The sequence below is a fragment of the Entelurus aequoreus genome, linkage group LG16 (genome assembly GCF_033978785.1).
Source record: "Entelurus aequoreus isolate RoL-2023_Sb linkage group LG16, RoL_Eaeq_v1.1, whole genome shotgun sequence".
Taxonomy (NCBI): Eukaryota; Metazoa; Chordata; class Actinopteri; order Syngnathiformes; family Syngnathidae; genus Entelurus; species Entelurus aequoreus.
Window position 1 is genome coordinate 38778390 of NC_084746.1, and position 15152 is coordinate 38793541.

The window sequence follows — 15152 nt, forward strand, 5'->3', positions numbered from 1 at the left end:
CCTCGCTTCGTACGCACGCATCTTTGCCTCCTTTCTTAGTGCCAACAAACCACAAGCCACGGTGGACCGCTGATCTCGCTTTAACAACCGGAACGTTGCGTTGCCTAGGCATAGTTTTTGTTGCAACTTAATATAACACGTACAGTGATACCTTGGTTTGTACGTATCTCACTTTTCGTATCGTTTAATTTTCGGCCAAAACGTTTGCTAAAATTTTTAAGCTGGTTTTCATATACTATCTCGATTATAAACACAGTCCGTTTTGTGGAATCGAGTTCTCAAAAAAAATATCCAACAGGTTTGTGACTCAGCCTCAAAATAAAATGTGTTTTGTGTTAATATTTTTTGAGTGTTTGGAATAACAGCATTAATTGCATTTACATTATTCCTCATGGGGAAAACTGCTTTGGTTTTTGTACGATTTGGCGTTTGTCCGACCTTTTGGAACTGATCTCTAACAAAAACCTAGATACCACAAAAAACAAATGCAAAATAGAGGCCTACACAGTATGGACCGAAAACCAGACAACATGAGGCTCCTCCAAGGGTAAATACGCAAGAGTTTACATCACCATTACCCCTCAACTACAGCTCGTCTTTCACCTCACTGCAACATCACTTTACCTTGAAAACCATATAGATTACTCGCCCTTTATTTTCGGTACTTATTCTTGTGTGAGCACGACAATCGCTCCAAGAAAAGGCTGGTCAAAACAACATCATCGTCAGACACAAAATGGTAGACGTAATAGGATGAAGGTCAATTTTAATGGTCGGCTGGAGCTCCACCACAGGGAGAAAGACACATGCACACACATACACATGCATGATACAGTAGATCAGAACAGAAGTTGTCCGGGTATTTATCTTGAAGCCTCCTGCAGGCTCGCTGACATTAAAGTATTGACGAACCTGGCCAGCCATTAGACAACCATAAAGGTGAAGGCTGCCGTTCAACATGTCTGTTGCCGTGAGAACCCGACTAAGAATAACACGTCAAAAAAATAACAGCTCTCAGGCTCTCATATAAGCACTCAATGTAATTTAATACACATAAAGGCATCTAAACCTGCTTCACTCCTTGCTTGTGTTAACTTAGAGATCAGGCCAGCGCGTCTCTGTGAATCTGAAGATTTACAGACAGGTTTTTAGTGGGGTGTAGCCTTCTGTGACGACAGAAGCGGAGACTCGCTGTGCGACGTTGTGTTCCAAAAAAAAAGTCTAATTAAGCTAAGACCCAAGGAAAACAACAAGGAGACTTGTCAGCCTGAAAGCTGCAGATGTGAGCCTCAAAGAGATATAAAAATAAAATAATATCATTGAGGATTTATAAACATCCAAATGGAAGTAGAGGAGTAGTAGCCATTGTTAAAAAGCAGGAACTGCATAAATCCTAAAATGTGGCTATTTCTATCATTGGTTTGATCTGAAAATAAACCACACAGGAAAAGAAGACGGTGCCTGTCATAGAATAATCTGTATATCAAATAATAATTATATTTATTTGTATTAGCATTGGGCGATATGAACCAAAACTGATACCACGGTATTTTTAGTGTGAGTACAGCAGGGTTTCCCGCCTTAACAACAAAGAGCCACCGCCTAAACTAACGTCTTAACAAACTGCTACCATGAATTGATTAACGTGGACCCTGACTTAAACAAGTTGAAAAACTTCTTCGGGTGTTACCATTTACGGAATATGTACTGTACTGTGCAATCTACTAATTAAAAGTTTCAATCAATCAATGCTCCACATCCCCTGTCAGTACGTCTCTCTGCTGTGCAAGATTGTCCCACCCACAGAACCATCTGATTGGTTACACGCAGAGCAGTAACATCCAATCAGCAGTGCGTATTCAGAGCGCATGGCACAGGCAGGCAGAGAGAAGAGACGGTGGGGTGAGTAGAAAGGTGTTTAGCAGGTAAGCATAAGGCAGCGGACTCTCCCCAAATTATAATAAACACCTCCCAGTCCTCTACAGCTAAACTACTAGTAACATCACTATGAGCCCGTTGACGTTTTAGTAACATAAGCGGCAGCTGAGCTTGCTCGCGGTCGTTGAGGTGAAGGCTAATTAGCTTTTAGCGTAACATTAGCTCTCTGTGCGGTGTGCGCCTGCGTGTTTGTTTGTTTGTGTGTGTGTGTGTGTGTGTGTGTGTGTGCGTGTGTGCGTGTGTGTGCGTGTGCGCCCCACATGAAACGGACAGCAAAGCCCTGTCTGTCTGAAAGAAAGACAAGCATTATTGACCTAAAGTTAACAACTAAGTTATTTCACTTTACCTTTTTCTGTGTTGAATGAGCTGTGTTGAAGCAGCAAACAACGACATTATGTTAAATGAAGAGTTTCCTAAAGCTGTCTCCTATAGCTAAAATAATAATGTAACTGCATCATAAAGCCTACATGAACCGTATGGTTTTCAGGAATGAATAGTCTCTCCTATTGCTATTGTACTATTTTTTCAGCTATAGTTACATTAATCATTAGTAATGTAGCAGCCTAGTTTTGAATGCCAGGGTCCCTGCTATCACATGTTAATAAACATACAACATTTACATAATAAAAATCAACTACAGGCTTCCCAAATGCTGTAATAAATTAAGCATGATGAGTTGAGTATATGTCAGCATGTGGCCCCACTTTTGACTCTTTTTTTCAAATGCTTATTGCAAACGCTTACTTACAGTAAGTCATTAATTTGACTTAGTAAGTCATTATTTTGACTTAGTAAATTATTAGGTCAAAATATTGACTTACTAAGTCATAATAATGATATACTTAGTATCTCAGGTAACTAGGACTGTTTTGTGTTTTGTTTTTACTTTAAGGAAAACATATCGAGATATATATCGTATATCGCCATTCAGCAAATGGATGTTATTTTGAAATGCTACATTTTTTTTTTATTATAACATATTATTTGGTTATTTTTTAATAAATATGTGTTCTATGTAATCAGAGTCTGTAGTCTATTGCCCCCCCAGGCTGTGGTGGCAGTGGTGAGGTGGTGGCGACAGGCCGTCTTTTTACGGCTAGATAACCAGTGTTGTGCGTACTCATATTATTTGAGTTGGAAGTAGTAGCATAATGTGCTGTTTATTCTTAAGTAATTAGTTAGCCGTCATTATGTCAAAGCAATTTTCGTTCATTTTGTTTATGAATGTTAGGTTTATATCCTCACGTTTGTGCACAGGATAGATGTAGCTTCTACTAGCTCACCGCCTTTAAAACTACTCTTCAGCCACCCAGCCGCTACACTACAGTAGCTTAATTCGCACAGGCTATGGGGAGAAGCACTTATAAACCGAGGAGTAGCTAAACATTTGACGCAAAGAGCTGCAATGCTAAAACGCTAACAGAAGTGAACAACATAAACAGATGAGATTACAAGGAGAGATATGGGTTCTCAAACAAATTAGTTTATGTGTAAATAAAGCTCACCAATAGCCAAATGCAGTCGCTGTCCAAAGCATTGCATCACTCTGGAGTGGAGAAGTCAGCATTGTGTTGCCATATTAAAAAAAAAATCAGATTGATGCGCGTCATAGTGCGTCATCAGAGAAGCCCCTGTAAACACGCAAGGGGTTGGGGCGAGCCAAACAGAATGCCCTGTGTTTCGCCTGTCAGGCGCATAGAAGAGCAAACGGCCGTAACAAAGGCACATCAAAAGATCCCGGTATGGTGGTGTTGTCTCAAATATATACCGCGTTCTAAAATATACCAAGGGGAACTGCACTTTTTTTTAAAAATGTTGCCTATCTTTTACAATCACTATGAGAGACAAGAACGCACGTCTTTTTTTAAATTAGGATTTTAAAGATGATAAAAAACGCTTGAAAGATTCGGCTAATGGGAATCACCGTTGTAGCCTTCAAAGCCCTCCATCAACGTTTTGTATACACACTGCAAGTATATATATAATGTAGTAACGGACACCTTCATAAAGGCCTACTGAAACCCACTACTACCGACCACGCAGTCTGATAGTTTATATATCAATGATGAAATCTTAACATTGCAACACATGCCAATACGGCCGGGTTAACTTATAAAGTGCAATTTTAAATTTCCAGCCACACTTCCGGTTGAAAACGGCTTTGGATGATGACGTATGCGCGTGACGTAGCCAGTGAAACAGAAGTATCGGTACCCCATTGAAAACAATACAAAATAGCTCTGTTTTCATCTCATAATTCCACAGTATTCTGGACATCTGCGTTGGTGAATCTTTTGCAATGTGTTTAATGAACAATGGAGACTGCAAAGAAGAAAGTTGTAGGTGGGATCGGTGTATTAGCGGCTGGCTGTAGCAACACAACAAGGAGGACTTACTTGGATAGCAGACGCGCTAGCCAACGCTAGCCGCCAACCGCATCTGTGATCGGGTGAAGTCCTTCGTCGCCCCGTCGATCGCTGGAACGCAGGTGAGCACGGGTTTTGATGAGCAGATGAGGGCTGGCTGGCGTAGGTGGAGCGCTAATGTTTTTATCATAGCTCTAAGTTTATCATAGCTCTTTTATCATAGCTCTAAGTTGATAAGTTAGCTTCAGCGTCGTTAACAACAGCATTGTTAAGCTTTGCCAGGCTGAGAATTATTAACCGTGTAGTTACATGTACATGGTTAAATAGTATTGTTGATCTTCTGTCTATCCTTCCAGTCAGGGATTTATTTATTTTGTTTCTATCTGCATTTGAGCCAGATGCTATCACGTTAGCTCAATAGCTAAAGAGCTTCGCTGATGTATTGTCGTGGAGATAAAAGTCACTGTGAATGTCCATTTCGCGTTCTCGACTCTCATTTTCAAGAGGATATAGTATCCGAGGTGGTTTAAAATACAAATCTGTGATCCACAATAGAAAAAGGAGAGAGTGTGGAATCCAATGAGCCAGCTTGTACCTAAGTTACGGTCAGAGCGAAAAAAGATATGACTTGCACTGCATTCTAGTCCGTCACTCTAACGTTTCTCATCCACAAATCTTTCATCCTCGCTCAAATAATGGGGTAATCGTCGCTTTCTCGGTCCGAATCGCTCTAGCTGCGTTGAAAACAATAGGAAAATATGAGGAGGCGAACAGCTGACTACGTCACGCTACTTCCGGTAGGGGCAAGGCTTTTTTTTATCAGAGACCAAAAGTTGCAAACTTTATCGTCGTTGTTCTATACTAAGTCCTTTCAGCAAAAATATGGCAATATCGCGAAATGATTAAGTATGACACATAGAATGGATCTGCTATCCCCGTTTAAATAAAAAAATGACATTTCAGTAGGCCTTTCATAACAATATGTAATATGTACAATATACACACTGCAAGTATATATATAATGTAGTAACAGACACCTTCATAACAATATGTACAATACACACACTGCAAGTATATACATAATGTAGTAACTGACACCTTCATATCAATATGTAATATGTACAATATACACACTGCAAGTATAAAAATAATGAAATAACAGACACCTTCATAACAATATGTAATATGTTTTATATACACACTGCAAGTATATATATAATGTAGTAACAGACACCTTCATAACAATATGTAATATGTTTTATATACTCACTGCAAGTATATATATAATGTAGTAACAGACACCTTCATAACAATATGTAATATGTTCAATATTTAACGTATTTTGGTCATTTTAACCATTGCCAGAACTAAATCTTTGGCACAGCGCACGTCTGACTTCCAGTGTGTTCCTACTTCCGAATACAAAACGCTTGTGTTTTCTAATCATGGTGGACTCGGTAACAAACAACGAGGACGACTATTTTTTGGACAAATGAGGATTCGCAATCTTATCTTTTTAAAGCTGAATAAAAAGAGGATTAACTACTGTTTCTAGAAGCGAGCACAAAGAAGAGGGTGAGACGGAAGCCAACAGTGAGGTGAAAATGACGTCGCTATAAATGTGGAATTTGGAGACGAGCTATTTCGACATAAATAGCGTGTTTACCCCAAATAAACCATAAAAAACGTAATAGGACCAGCTGGACCAAACAAACAACTGTCCATGGAGTGAGTCACTTTAATATTGATCATGATACATGCAGCACGCCATGCGTGTATCATGACAGACAACATACACCGTCTAGCTAGCTGTGTACAAACAAAACATGAAATAATACTTTACAGATACTGTATTATGATTGTTCATGTTTTTCACTCAGTACAGATTGGTGTCTTATCGCATTGTGTTGTGTATTACAAACTCAAACACTATTCGTGCTGACACATAAGCTAGCTTATCTCTTTCCGTAGTTGGCTTCCACGGCTAATACCGTAACACGCCGATGTGTTGCTACGCTAGAAAAATAGTTTCTCAGAGTTCACTCTTAAAATAACAAAGTTGCTACAGCTTGGCTATTATACAGGTTAGAGAATGTAACCGAAAAACCCGATTTTTACACGTTAGAATGCAAAAATACAAATAAAAACGTTTGTCTTATTTTCTCTTATAATGACTGTCAACGAAAATTCCAGAAAAAAGTGCAGTTCCCCTTTAAGTATCGCGCAGTGGAACCTGAGTTTACAATCTTAATTGGTTCTTGAACAGGGTTTGTTTGTATATTGAAGCAAATGTCTCAATAATAAACAAGGGAAATGCCTCAACAAAAGTCCATATTTTAGTAAAGGTTTGTACACTTTGAACACAATATAAAGTGTATATCAAACAGACATAACAAGGGGGCAATGGATCAACTTTCTATTTAAAAACAAAGCCAAAAAACGACAACAGCGAGCTGAACTGTCCTCCTTATGCAGCCGCCCTGCCGACACACACAGTCACTAGCCCTGTGGTGCACTCACTGTTTGAAATCACAAAACTCTTTAGCTTTAACATGCAGGTCGCTAAAATTATTCGGAATACAAAAATTCACTAAAGAATGTTTCAAACAGTAAATAACTTATTTCTTTCAACTCATATTGAGCTTGCAAAACTAGAAAAATATTGTAAAAAAATCTGAAAAAAGAACACTTAAGTAGCCCACAAAATACACTATATTGTATTTGGCCACCCATCCAAATGATGAGAATCGGGTGTCCTAATCACTTGGCCCGGCCACAGGTGTATTAAATCAAGCACTTAGGCATGGAGACTATTTCTACAAACATTTGTGAAAGAATGGGCTGCTCTCAGGAGCTCAGTGATTTCCAGCGTGGAACTGTCATAGGATGCCACCTGTGCAACACATCCAGTCGTGAAATGTCTTCGCTCTTAAATATTCCAAAGTCAACTGTCTGCTGCATCTAAGCCATGAATCTCCAAGTCCAATGCAAAGCGTGGGATGCAGGGGTGTAAAGCATGTCACCACTGGACTCTAGAGCAGTGGAGACGCCTTCTCTGGAGTGATGAATCACACTTTTCCATCTGGCAATCTGATGGACGTGTCTGGGTTTGGAGGTTGCCAAGAGAACGCTACATTTCGGACTGCATTGTGCCGAGTGTGAAATTTGGTGGAGGAGGAATGATGGTGTGGGGTTGCTTTTCAAGAGTTGGGCCTTTAGTTCCAGTGAACTTTGAATGCTCCAGAATACCAAAACATATTGGAAAATTCCATACTCCCAACCTTGTGGGAACAGTTTGGAGCGGGCCCCTTCCTCTTCCAACATGACTGTGCACCAGTACACAAAGCAAGGTCCATAAATACATGAATGACAGAGTCTGGTGTGGATGAACTTGACTGGCCTGCACGGAGTCCTGACCTGAGCATGATAGAACACCTTTGAAATGAATTAGAACGGAGACTGAGAGCCAGGTCTTCTCGACCAACATCAGTGTGTGACCTCACCAATACGCTTTTGGAAGAATGGTGTTCCTATAAACACACTGCGCAACCTTGTGGACAGCCTTCTCAGAAGAGTTGAAGCTGTAATAGCTGCAAAAGGTGGACCGACATCATATTGAACCCTATGGGTTAGGAATGGGATGGCACTTCAAGTTCATATGTCAGTCAAGGCAGGTGACCAAATACTATTAGCAATATAGTGTATCACAGTAGCTAACTGAATGGATGAACATCCCGCCCACAATGACTGGATGAAACGTTCATAAATGGAGACAAAATTTGTAGACCAAAGTATATTTTTATCCAATCAGTAGTTCGTTAATCGAAAAGTTTAAAAAAATGATGGGTTCGGAAATCAAGGTTTGAATTGTTTGAGATATTGCATTCCTACATGCCCTTCTACAAGCGACCATTGTGCTGCAAACCTTCAATTATTATTCACAGCTGAGCTATGTGGAGTCCCTTTGGCACTGCAGTCAGTCATGCAGTGAGCTGAGAAGCTGATATGCACAGTGTGCAAAAAAAAAAAAAAAACGGAAATGTTTTAGACAAATTGTATATAAATAATAAAACAAGAGTTTTCCAGCAAGGGCAAGTGGCAGCCTGACTTGCAGGGGGGCGGGGGGGGTTTACAAAATACATTCAGTAAAGCATAATTAAAAGATGACTTGAGGCTAATTATTCCCATCTTCATCATTATCACACCTTGTCAAAACAGCCACTTACCGGCCTGGTTGGTGGTGATGTCTATGGACACGTGCTGGGACGGATAGGGGCTTTTATTGCTCACGCCGTTGACAGCTTGTATCTCAAAGCTGTAGAGCGTGTGCGCCAAAAGGTTGCTGATGAACACCCTGGTCTCGGTCAGACCCAGCTGACGAGGGACAAATTCCACGTTGTCGTCGCAGTGGGAGCAGGCGCGGCGGTCGGCCTGACACTTTTTGCACAGGATGTTGTAAACAACATCGTCCCGGCCGCCCGTCTCCCTGGGAGAATGCCACTCCAGGATCACGGAGGTCTCATTCACGATGGAAATGACATTCCTTGGGCTGGAAGGAACACCTGTAGACACAAGGAATATAAACATCAAACAACACATTGTGGGATGTGCCAAATCTTCACTTTTGGTGGAATTGTGAAGCTTTGGGGCAGAATCTTTATCACTGGAAAACTGGCTTGTAATCATTACATGCAACAGTGGTGACCTCGAATCAACTGAACACTTGTGGGACCAGCACTTGGTAAGAGAGTAACATCCCAGAACAAGCTAGTCAGGTTACTTCTAGACCTCCATCCCAGATCACACCTCACTCCTAACCACTTCTCCAAAGTGGGCTGGCTCAGGGTGGAGGACAGAGTAAAACAACTTGCACTGAGCCTAGTCTATAAAATCCGCTACAACTCCCTGATACCGAAGTACATGTCAAACTGCTTCCATAACGTAAATGACCGCCATAACCACAACACCAGGGGGAGCTCCACAAACCATGTTAAACCCAGATTCCGATCTAACAAAGGTCTTAACCCATTCTCTTTCTATGCCACATCAATATGGAATGCACTCCCAACAGATGTAAAAGAAAGTGCATCTCTATCCTCCTTCAAAACCGCTCTAAAAGAACAACTCCAGGCAACTACAACCCTAGACTAACACCCTCCCCCCACCACATCCCACCTCCCCGGATTGTAATTAATCAAATGTAAATAATTAAATGTATATACTTGTTCTTATGATTTCTGAGCTCACTGTGTTCTCTGCTCGCTGTACATATCCTACCAAGTCAGACCTACACTGTTTCAATGTCCATTTCTCAGATGATATAATTGTTGATGACTGAAATATGCTGATAGCAATCCAACCTAACCCCCCCGCCCCAACCCCCTCCACATCCCAGCCCCCAGATTGTAAATAATGTAAATAATTCAATGTATATATTCTCATGATTAACTTGTGTGATGACTGTATTAAGCTGATAGTATTTATTTGTACCATGAATTGATTAACGTGGACCCCGACTTAAAGATGTTGAAAAACTTATTCGGGTGTTACCATTTAGTGGTCAATTGTACGGAATATGTACTGTATTGTGTAATCTACTAATAGAAGTTTCAATCAATCAATCAAAAGTTTAGCTAACACAACCCTGTTGACTGACAGTCAATGCCTCTTAATTTAGGAGTGGAATGCCATTCCTCAGAGGCATCTTCAACTGATGCCTCTGACTGTTAAAGAATAAACTCAGATTGCAATTTTTTCTTCAATGATACTCGTAACAATTACATTTCCAGTCTACTAAAAAACACATAGCAACAACAGATTAAGGCAGGGTTTTCCCTTAATCTAACAAACATGGCCCACCACCAAGGCAAAATCAGCTTGAAAATAAGGTTTTTATTAAATTACACAACATTAAAGTGTCATGATCTGTGGCCGGATCATGTTTTGTTTAGTTATGTTCTGTTATTTTTGGACTCCAGGAGTTCCTGTTTTGTGCACCTCTGGGTTTGTTTTGGTTTCTATGGGGATTAATTGGGTTCACCTGCCTCTGGTTAGTGGTTGGCACGCTCACCTGCAGTCGACCACTAATCAGAAAGCTATTTATTCACCTTTCTTGCCACGCTCAGTCTGGCTTCATTTTTTTCTCCATGCAACTGTTACGTTTGGATATTCCTGGTTCTTGCTTCTATGTTTCCTGTGCTAAGTTGTTGCCTTAGCTTCCGCGTGCGATCGGCACGCATCCTTTTTGCTTGTTTTCTGTTTTGCTATGGTTTATGATAAATAAATAATTTCCTACCTCACGCTGTCGTTCGGAGTTGTCCGTTTGCATCTGGGAGGAACGACCCACACGTGACATAAAGTAGTACAATCTATTGTTAACCTGACTCTTGCCAGACCCTTGTACTGTAGTTCGCTGAGCTCCAAACAAAGGTGTGGGCTCGAAGGCATTGCAAACTCCTTCCAGATAGCAAAAAATAATGAACCAATCAGGATCGCCGGGCGAGATTTCATAGATGTGACGTAGCGCTGAAGCGACTGTTTGATTCAAACAACAATGGCGGCATGCAGCCCTAGCTGCGTCGTGTGCTGACATTGATTCTGCTATTGCAACTGTTTTGTCGAATCTATTGAATATTATTTCTTTAAAAGATGAACAGAGAACGGTTTTGAAGGCATTCATTGGTGGCAAGGATGTTTTATATATTTCCCAGCGTCGCTCTCATCAGCGTCACGGGTTGATTTCGATGTGAGTGGTTGAAGTAGCACGTCATTCAACGGACAAGTGGTTTATCCAATCACATACAATGATTTTTTTACAAGGCCCCGCCTTCTGAAATACATCTCCTATTGAGAACTCCCAGATCAATGTGTGGAGCTCAGCGAACTACAAGGATCTGGTGAGAGTCAGGTTAATCTACCGTAGCCTCCAGAAGAAGTCACACACAGTTTGATGCTATTTTTAACCTTTATTGCCAATCTTATAATAACAACTGGCCCACTTCCAACAGGTTTTACCTCCCGTGCACACACTTCCCCAGACACACAACAACACTTACTCATTTTCCGCCAATCCGTTTTCAGGCACCGACGGTGTGTTTGCGATCATGGGAACATTAAACAACTAATCAAAACCACATGAACATAAAACATTACCACATGACAGTATGAATGGATATATATTGCCTATTATTACCGCACTATTGACAAGTGATGCACTGAAAATTAGGCCGCCAAAAAAAAAAGTTTGATCACCAAAAAAAGCGCTGCCGAAACTGGACTTTGAAGTAAACAAAACGCACAACATTGTCTGGAGCGTGGTCAACATGTTAATGTTAATATATACAATACCCGCGGACAGCGATCTACAAAATGTGCAAAAATTAAAAGACAGTGGCGGATTTTAGGGAGAGAAAGTCCAACTGGAGCAGCAGCGCCAAGCAAGTATGACGTCATGCTTGCTGGAGCTCGCTTATGGTCGCAGACATCGAAGGACAGAAGTAGAGTCTCCAAACACGAGTACATTCTATAATAACACCAGCAAAAGATGATACATTTGTTTGCTAGTCGTTTTTAATGAACAAAAAAAATAAACCAAGTACATTGTACAATAAGAAGTAACAATTAAAAATAGAGCAAAACAAAATTATATAAAAAATATGACCCCGTAAGGGACAAGCGGTAGAAACATGAATGGATGGATGTTAATACTAGTTATTAATAACACATATTTTATTTTAAATGTATGTGTACATTTTTTAGTCTTTTTAAAGAAAATCTTATAGCAAATTATGCAACTATATGTTGTTGTAATGGTGACGACACCCCTACCACACCCCTAACCATTCCCCCACTACCGCAGTTATTTTGGCAATCTAGAGGAAACCCTGTAGGCCAGGGGTGTCAAACTCAAATACAGAGTAGGACAAAATTTCAAACTGAACAAAGTTGCGGGCCAAGGTTGAACAAATTAACCTTTTAATAGGGACCCAAACAAGTTTTGCATTGAATATTGAACAAGCAAGGCTTATATAAGTTTATAGTGACATGCAAAATCGAGTTTCTAATAACAATTAAAAAATGTCAATGGCATATCAAATACAATTTAAATAAAAATTGAATGCCTCTTTTCTATTTGCAGCCTTCTGAGGTAAATATCAACATTAACTTTTTCCACAGGCTAATAAATTTGAAAATAAAATAACAATGAATAAAACAACCATTCAGGACTTTAAACTGCTCAGTTTGCAACACACTGATCTAATCTGATGTGCCCAAGCCAGATACCTGCCATCTTTTCTTGGATGCTAGTTTATTAATGTCGGGGCTCAGGCTTTGAGCTGAGGCAACCTTCATTATCAAACAAAGGTGTTCATCAGTCATTATATCTCGTAGTCCACCCGGACCACTGTCTTGGGGGCGTGCCTTAAAGGCACTGCCTTTAACGTCCACTACGAGCTGTCGTCACGTCCGCTTTTCATCCATTCTAACAACATGCCGGCCCAGTCACAAGATATGTGCGGCTTCTGTACGCACACACACGTGAATGCAACACATACTTGATCAACAGCCATACAGGTAACACTGAGGGTAGCCGTATAAACAACTTTAACACTGTTACAAATATGCGCCACACTGTGAACCCACACTAAACAAGAATGACAAACACATTTCGGGAGAATATCCGCACCGTAACACAACATAAACACAACAAAACTAATACCCAGAACCCTTTGCAGTACTAACTCTTCCGGGATGCTACAAAATACACCCCCAATACCACCAAACTCCCCCTCCTCCCCACCCACACACACCTTGTAACGTCTCGGAAGCGTTAGTGCTGCAAATGATTCTGGGTATTTGTTCTGTTGTGTTTATGTTGTGCTACGGTGCGGATGTTCTCCCGAAATGTGTTTGTCATTCCTGTTTGGTGTGGGTTCACAGTGTGGCGTATATTTCTAACAGTGTTAAATTTGTTTATACGGCCACCCTCAGTGTAACCTGAATCGCTGTTGATCAAGTATGCATGCATTCACTTGTGTGTTCGTGCAGAAGACGCACATATTATGTTCCTGGGCCAGTACTCGGACTGGATGAAAAGCCGACGTGACGATTTTCGGGAAGGGCACTGAAATTTGGGAGTCTCCCGGGAGGGTTGGCAAGTATGAGAATTAGCGGTGAATGCGGTGTTACCGCGGCACCGCCACTATATATAATCGGCGGGCCAGCTCTCGTGTTAATTTGATATCGCCTCAAGGGCCAAGTGAAATAACACGGCGCGCCAAATTTGGCCCACGGGCCAGAGTTTGACACCCAAGCTAGGCTATTTGGAAATGGCAATAAAGATGTGGCACATTTCATCTTGAAGACAATTAGGCCTGTTCGATTTATATTGATCTTATCTCAGGGCACTCTCAGGTCTAGAACCGCACGTCTTATATATAAAGACCTAATAGGTGACGGACAAAAGGCAAACAATCCCTCAAAAGGAAGAGACCTCAAACAAAACCGAGATGGACTGTGAATAAACCGCATTTCAAACTCTATACAAGTTATTGGCAAGAAGCATAGGTATGGAGAAATATTCCTCTAAACACCTTTTAAAACTCAATTCCATGTTCAGTAAGCAAAAGGCCAGTGAATCCTGGATTTGTAAAAGTAACAATCCAGTAAGTCACACTCTGAGGCAGGCAACATTTTTGACCCGAGGGCCACATTGGGTTAAAATAATTTGGCCGGGAGTTGGGCTATCTATTTGTATATCCACAGTGACGGGTAAGCTACTTGGAAAATGTAGTACGCCAAGCTACTAGTTACTCTCAATTAAAGCTACAGGGGTAGCTAACCCCAGAGACTTGTAGCAAGCTACACTACAAGATACACAGCAAAAGTAGTTTTCTACATCAACACTACGTACATGTAAATATATAACTCAACTTAACGTACAACTTTTCACCAAACAAACAAGCAGAGAATACATGCTCAGTTTGTTTATTATAATAAACACAAACGGGAAGCATGCCCTCTGTCTGGCTTTTTAACATTTTAACATTTCTTTTAACTTGCAAAGTTGCAGTACCATGTAAAAAATTATATTACATATAATAATTTAAAGGCAGTTAAACAATAATAATAATATCAAATAAACACCAACATATTTACAGTACTCTATTGGAATGGGGACATTTGAGCACGGGATAAATTATTGTTTCAACAGAAGCCACAGTGGCAAAATTACAATAACCTGGCCAAAGGAAACGTGCAAAATATTTTCATCACAAAACAAACATTAACAAACTCCATCTTTACATGAACATAAATCAATAAAAGTGAACATATGTTAGTGCCAGGACTGGAATCCTTTGAACTTTTATACCAGCTAAATAAGCAGCATGAAGTAATCGGCATTGACACTTTTCCTTGGCCTCCCTCTTCCCTGAATGGCTTTCTCACACAGCTGTTAGTCAGCCAAAACAAAACAGAATGTTTAGAAAATGTTGTAATTAATGTCCATTAAATAAAAGTGCTGACAGCCTATTGATGCACCCTGGATGAAAAATAGTTATTTAAACAAGACCCTTGCCATCATTTCGGGCAATGTGTTAAGATTTGGCTTCATGGTTTAAAGTGTCATGACCCGCCCTATCTTGTCTGTGATTGGCCCTAACACCTTACATAAACCAGCCAATCCTCATGGACTTTCTCATATGTAAACCAACCAATCCTCATGGACTTTCTCCTCATATGCACACCAACCAATCCTCATGGACTTTCTCATATGTAAACATTGATTGATGATTGATTGATATACCAACCAATCATCATGGACTTTCTCATATGTAAACCAACCAA

The 15152-nt window shown here is 40.4% G+C and overlaps 1 protein-coding gene across 2 annotated transcripts in view; it reads right to left on the reverse strand.

Moving 5' to 3' along the window:
• LOC133630939 (ephrin type-B receptor 1-B-like) overlaps positions 1-15152 on the reverse strand; it is a 341365-nt gene that overhangs the window by 154735 nt on the left and 171478 nt on the right. For both annotated transcript variants that reach the window (XR_009821371.1, XM_062022818.1), the window contains exon 4: positions 8531-8866. Coding sequence is in view for 1 of the 2 variants with exons in the window: in XM_062022818.1 (XP_061878802.1) it covers positions 8531-8866 (336 nt within the window). In the remaining variant the exon portion in view is untranslated. The remainder of the gene's footprint in view (positions 1-8530; positions 8867-15152) is intronic.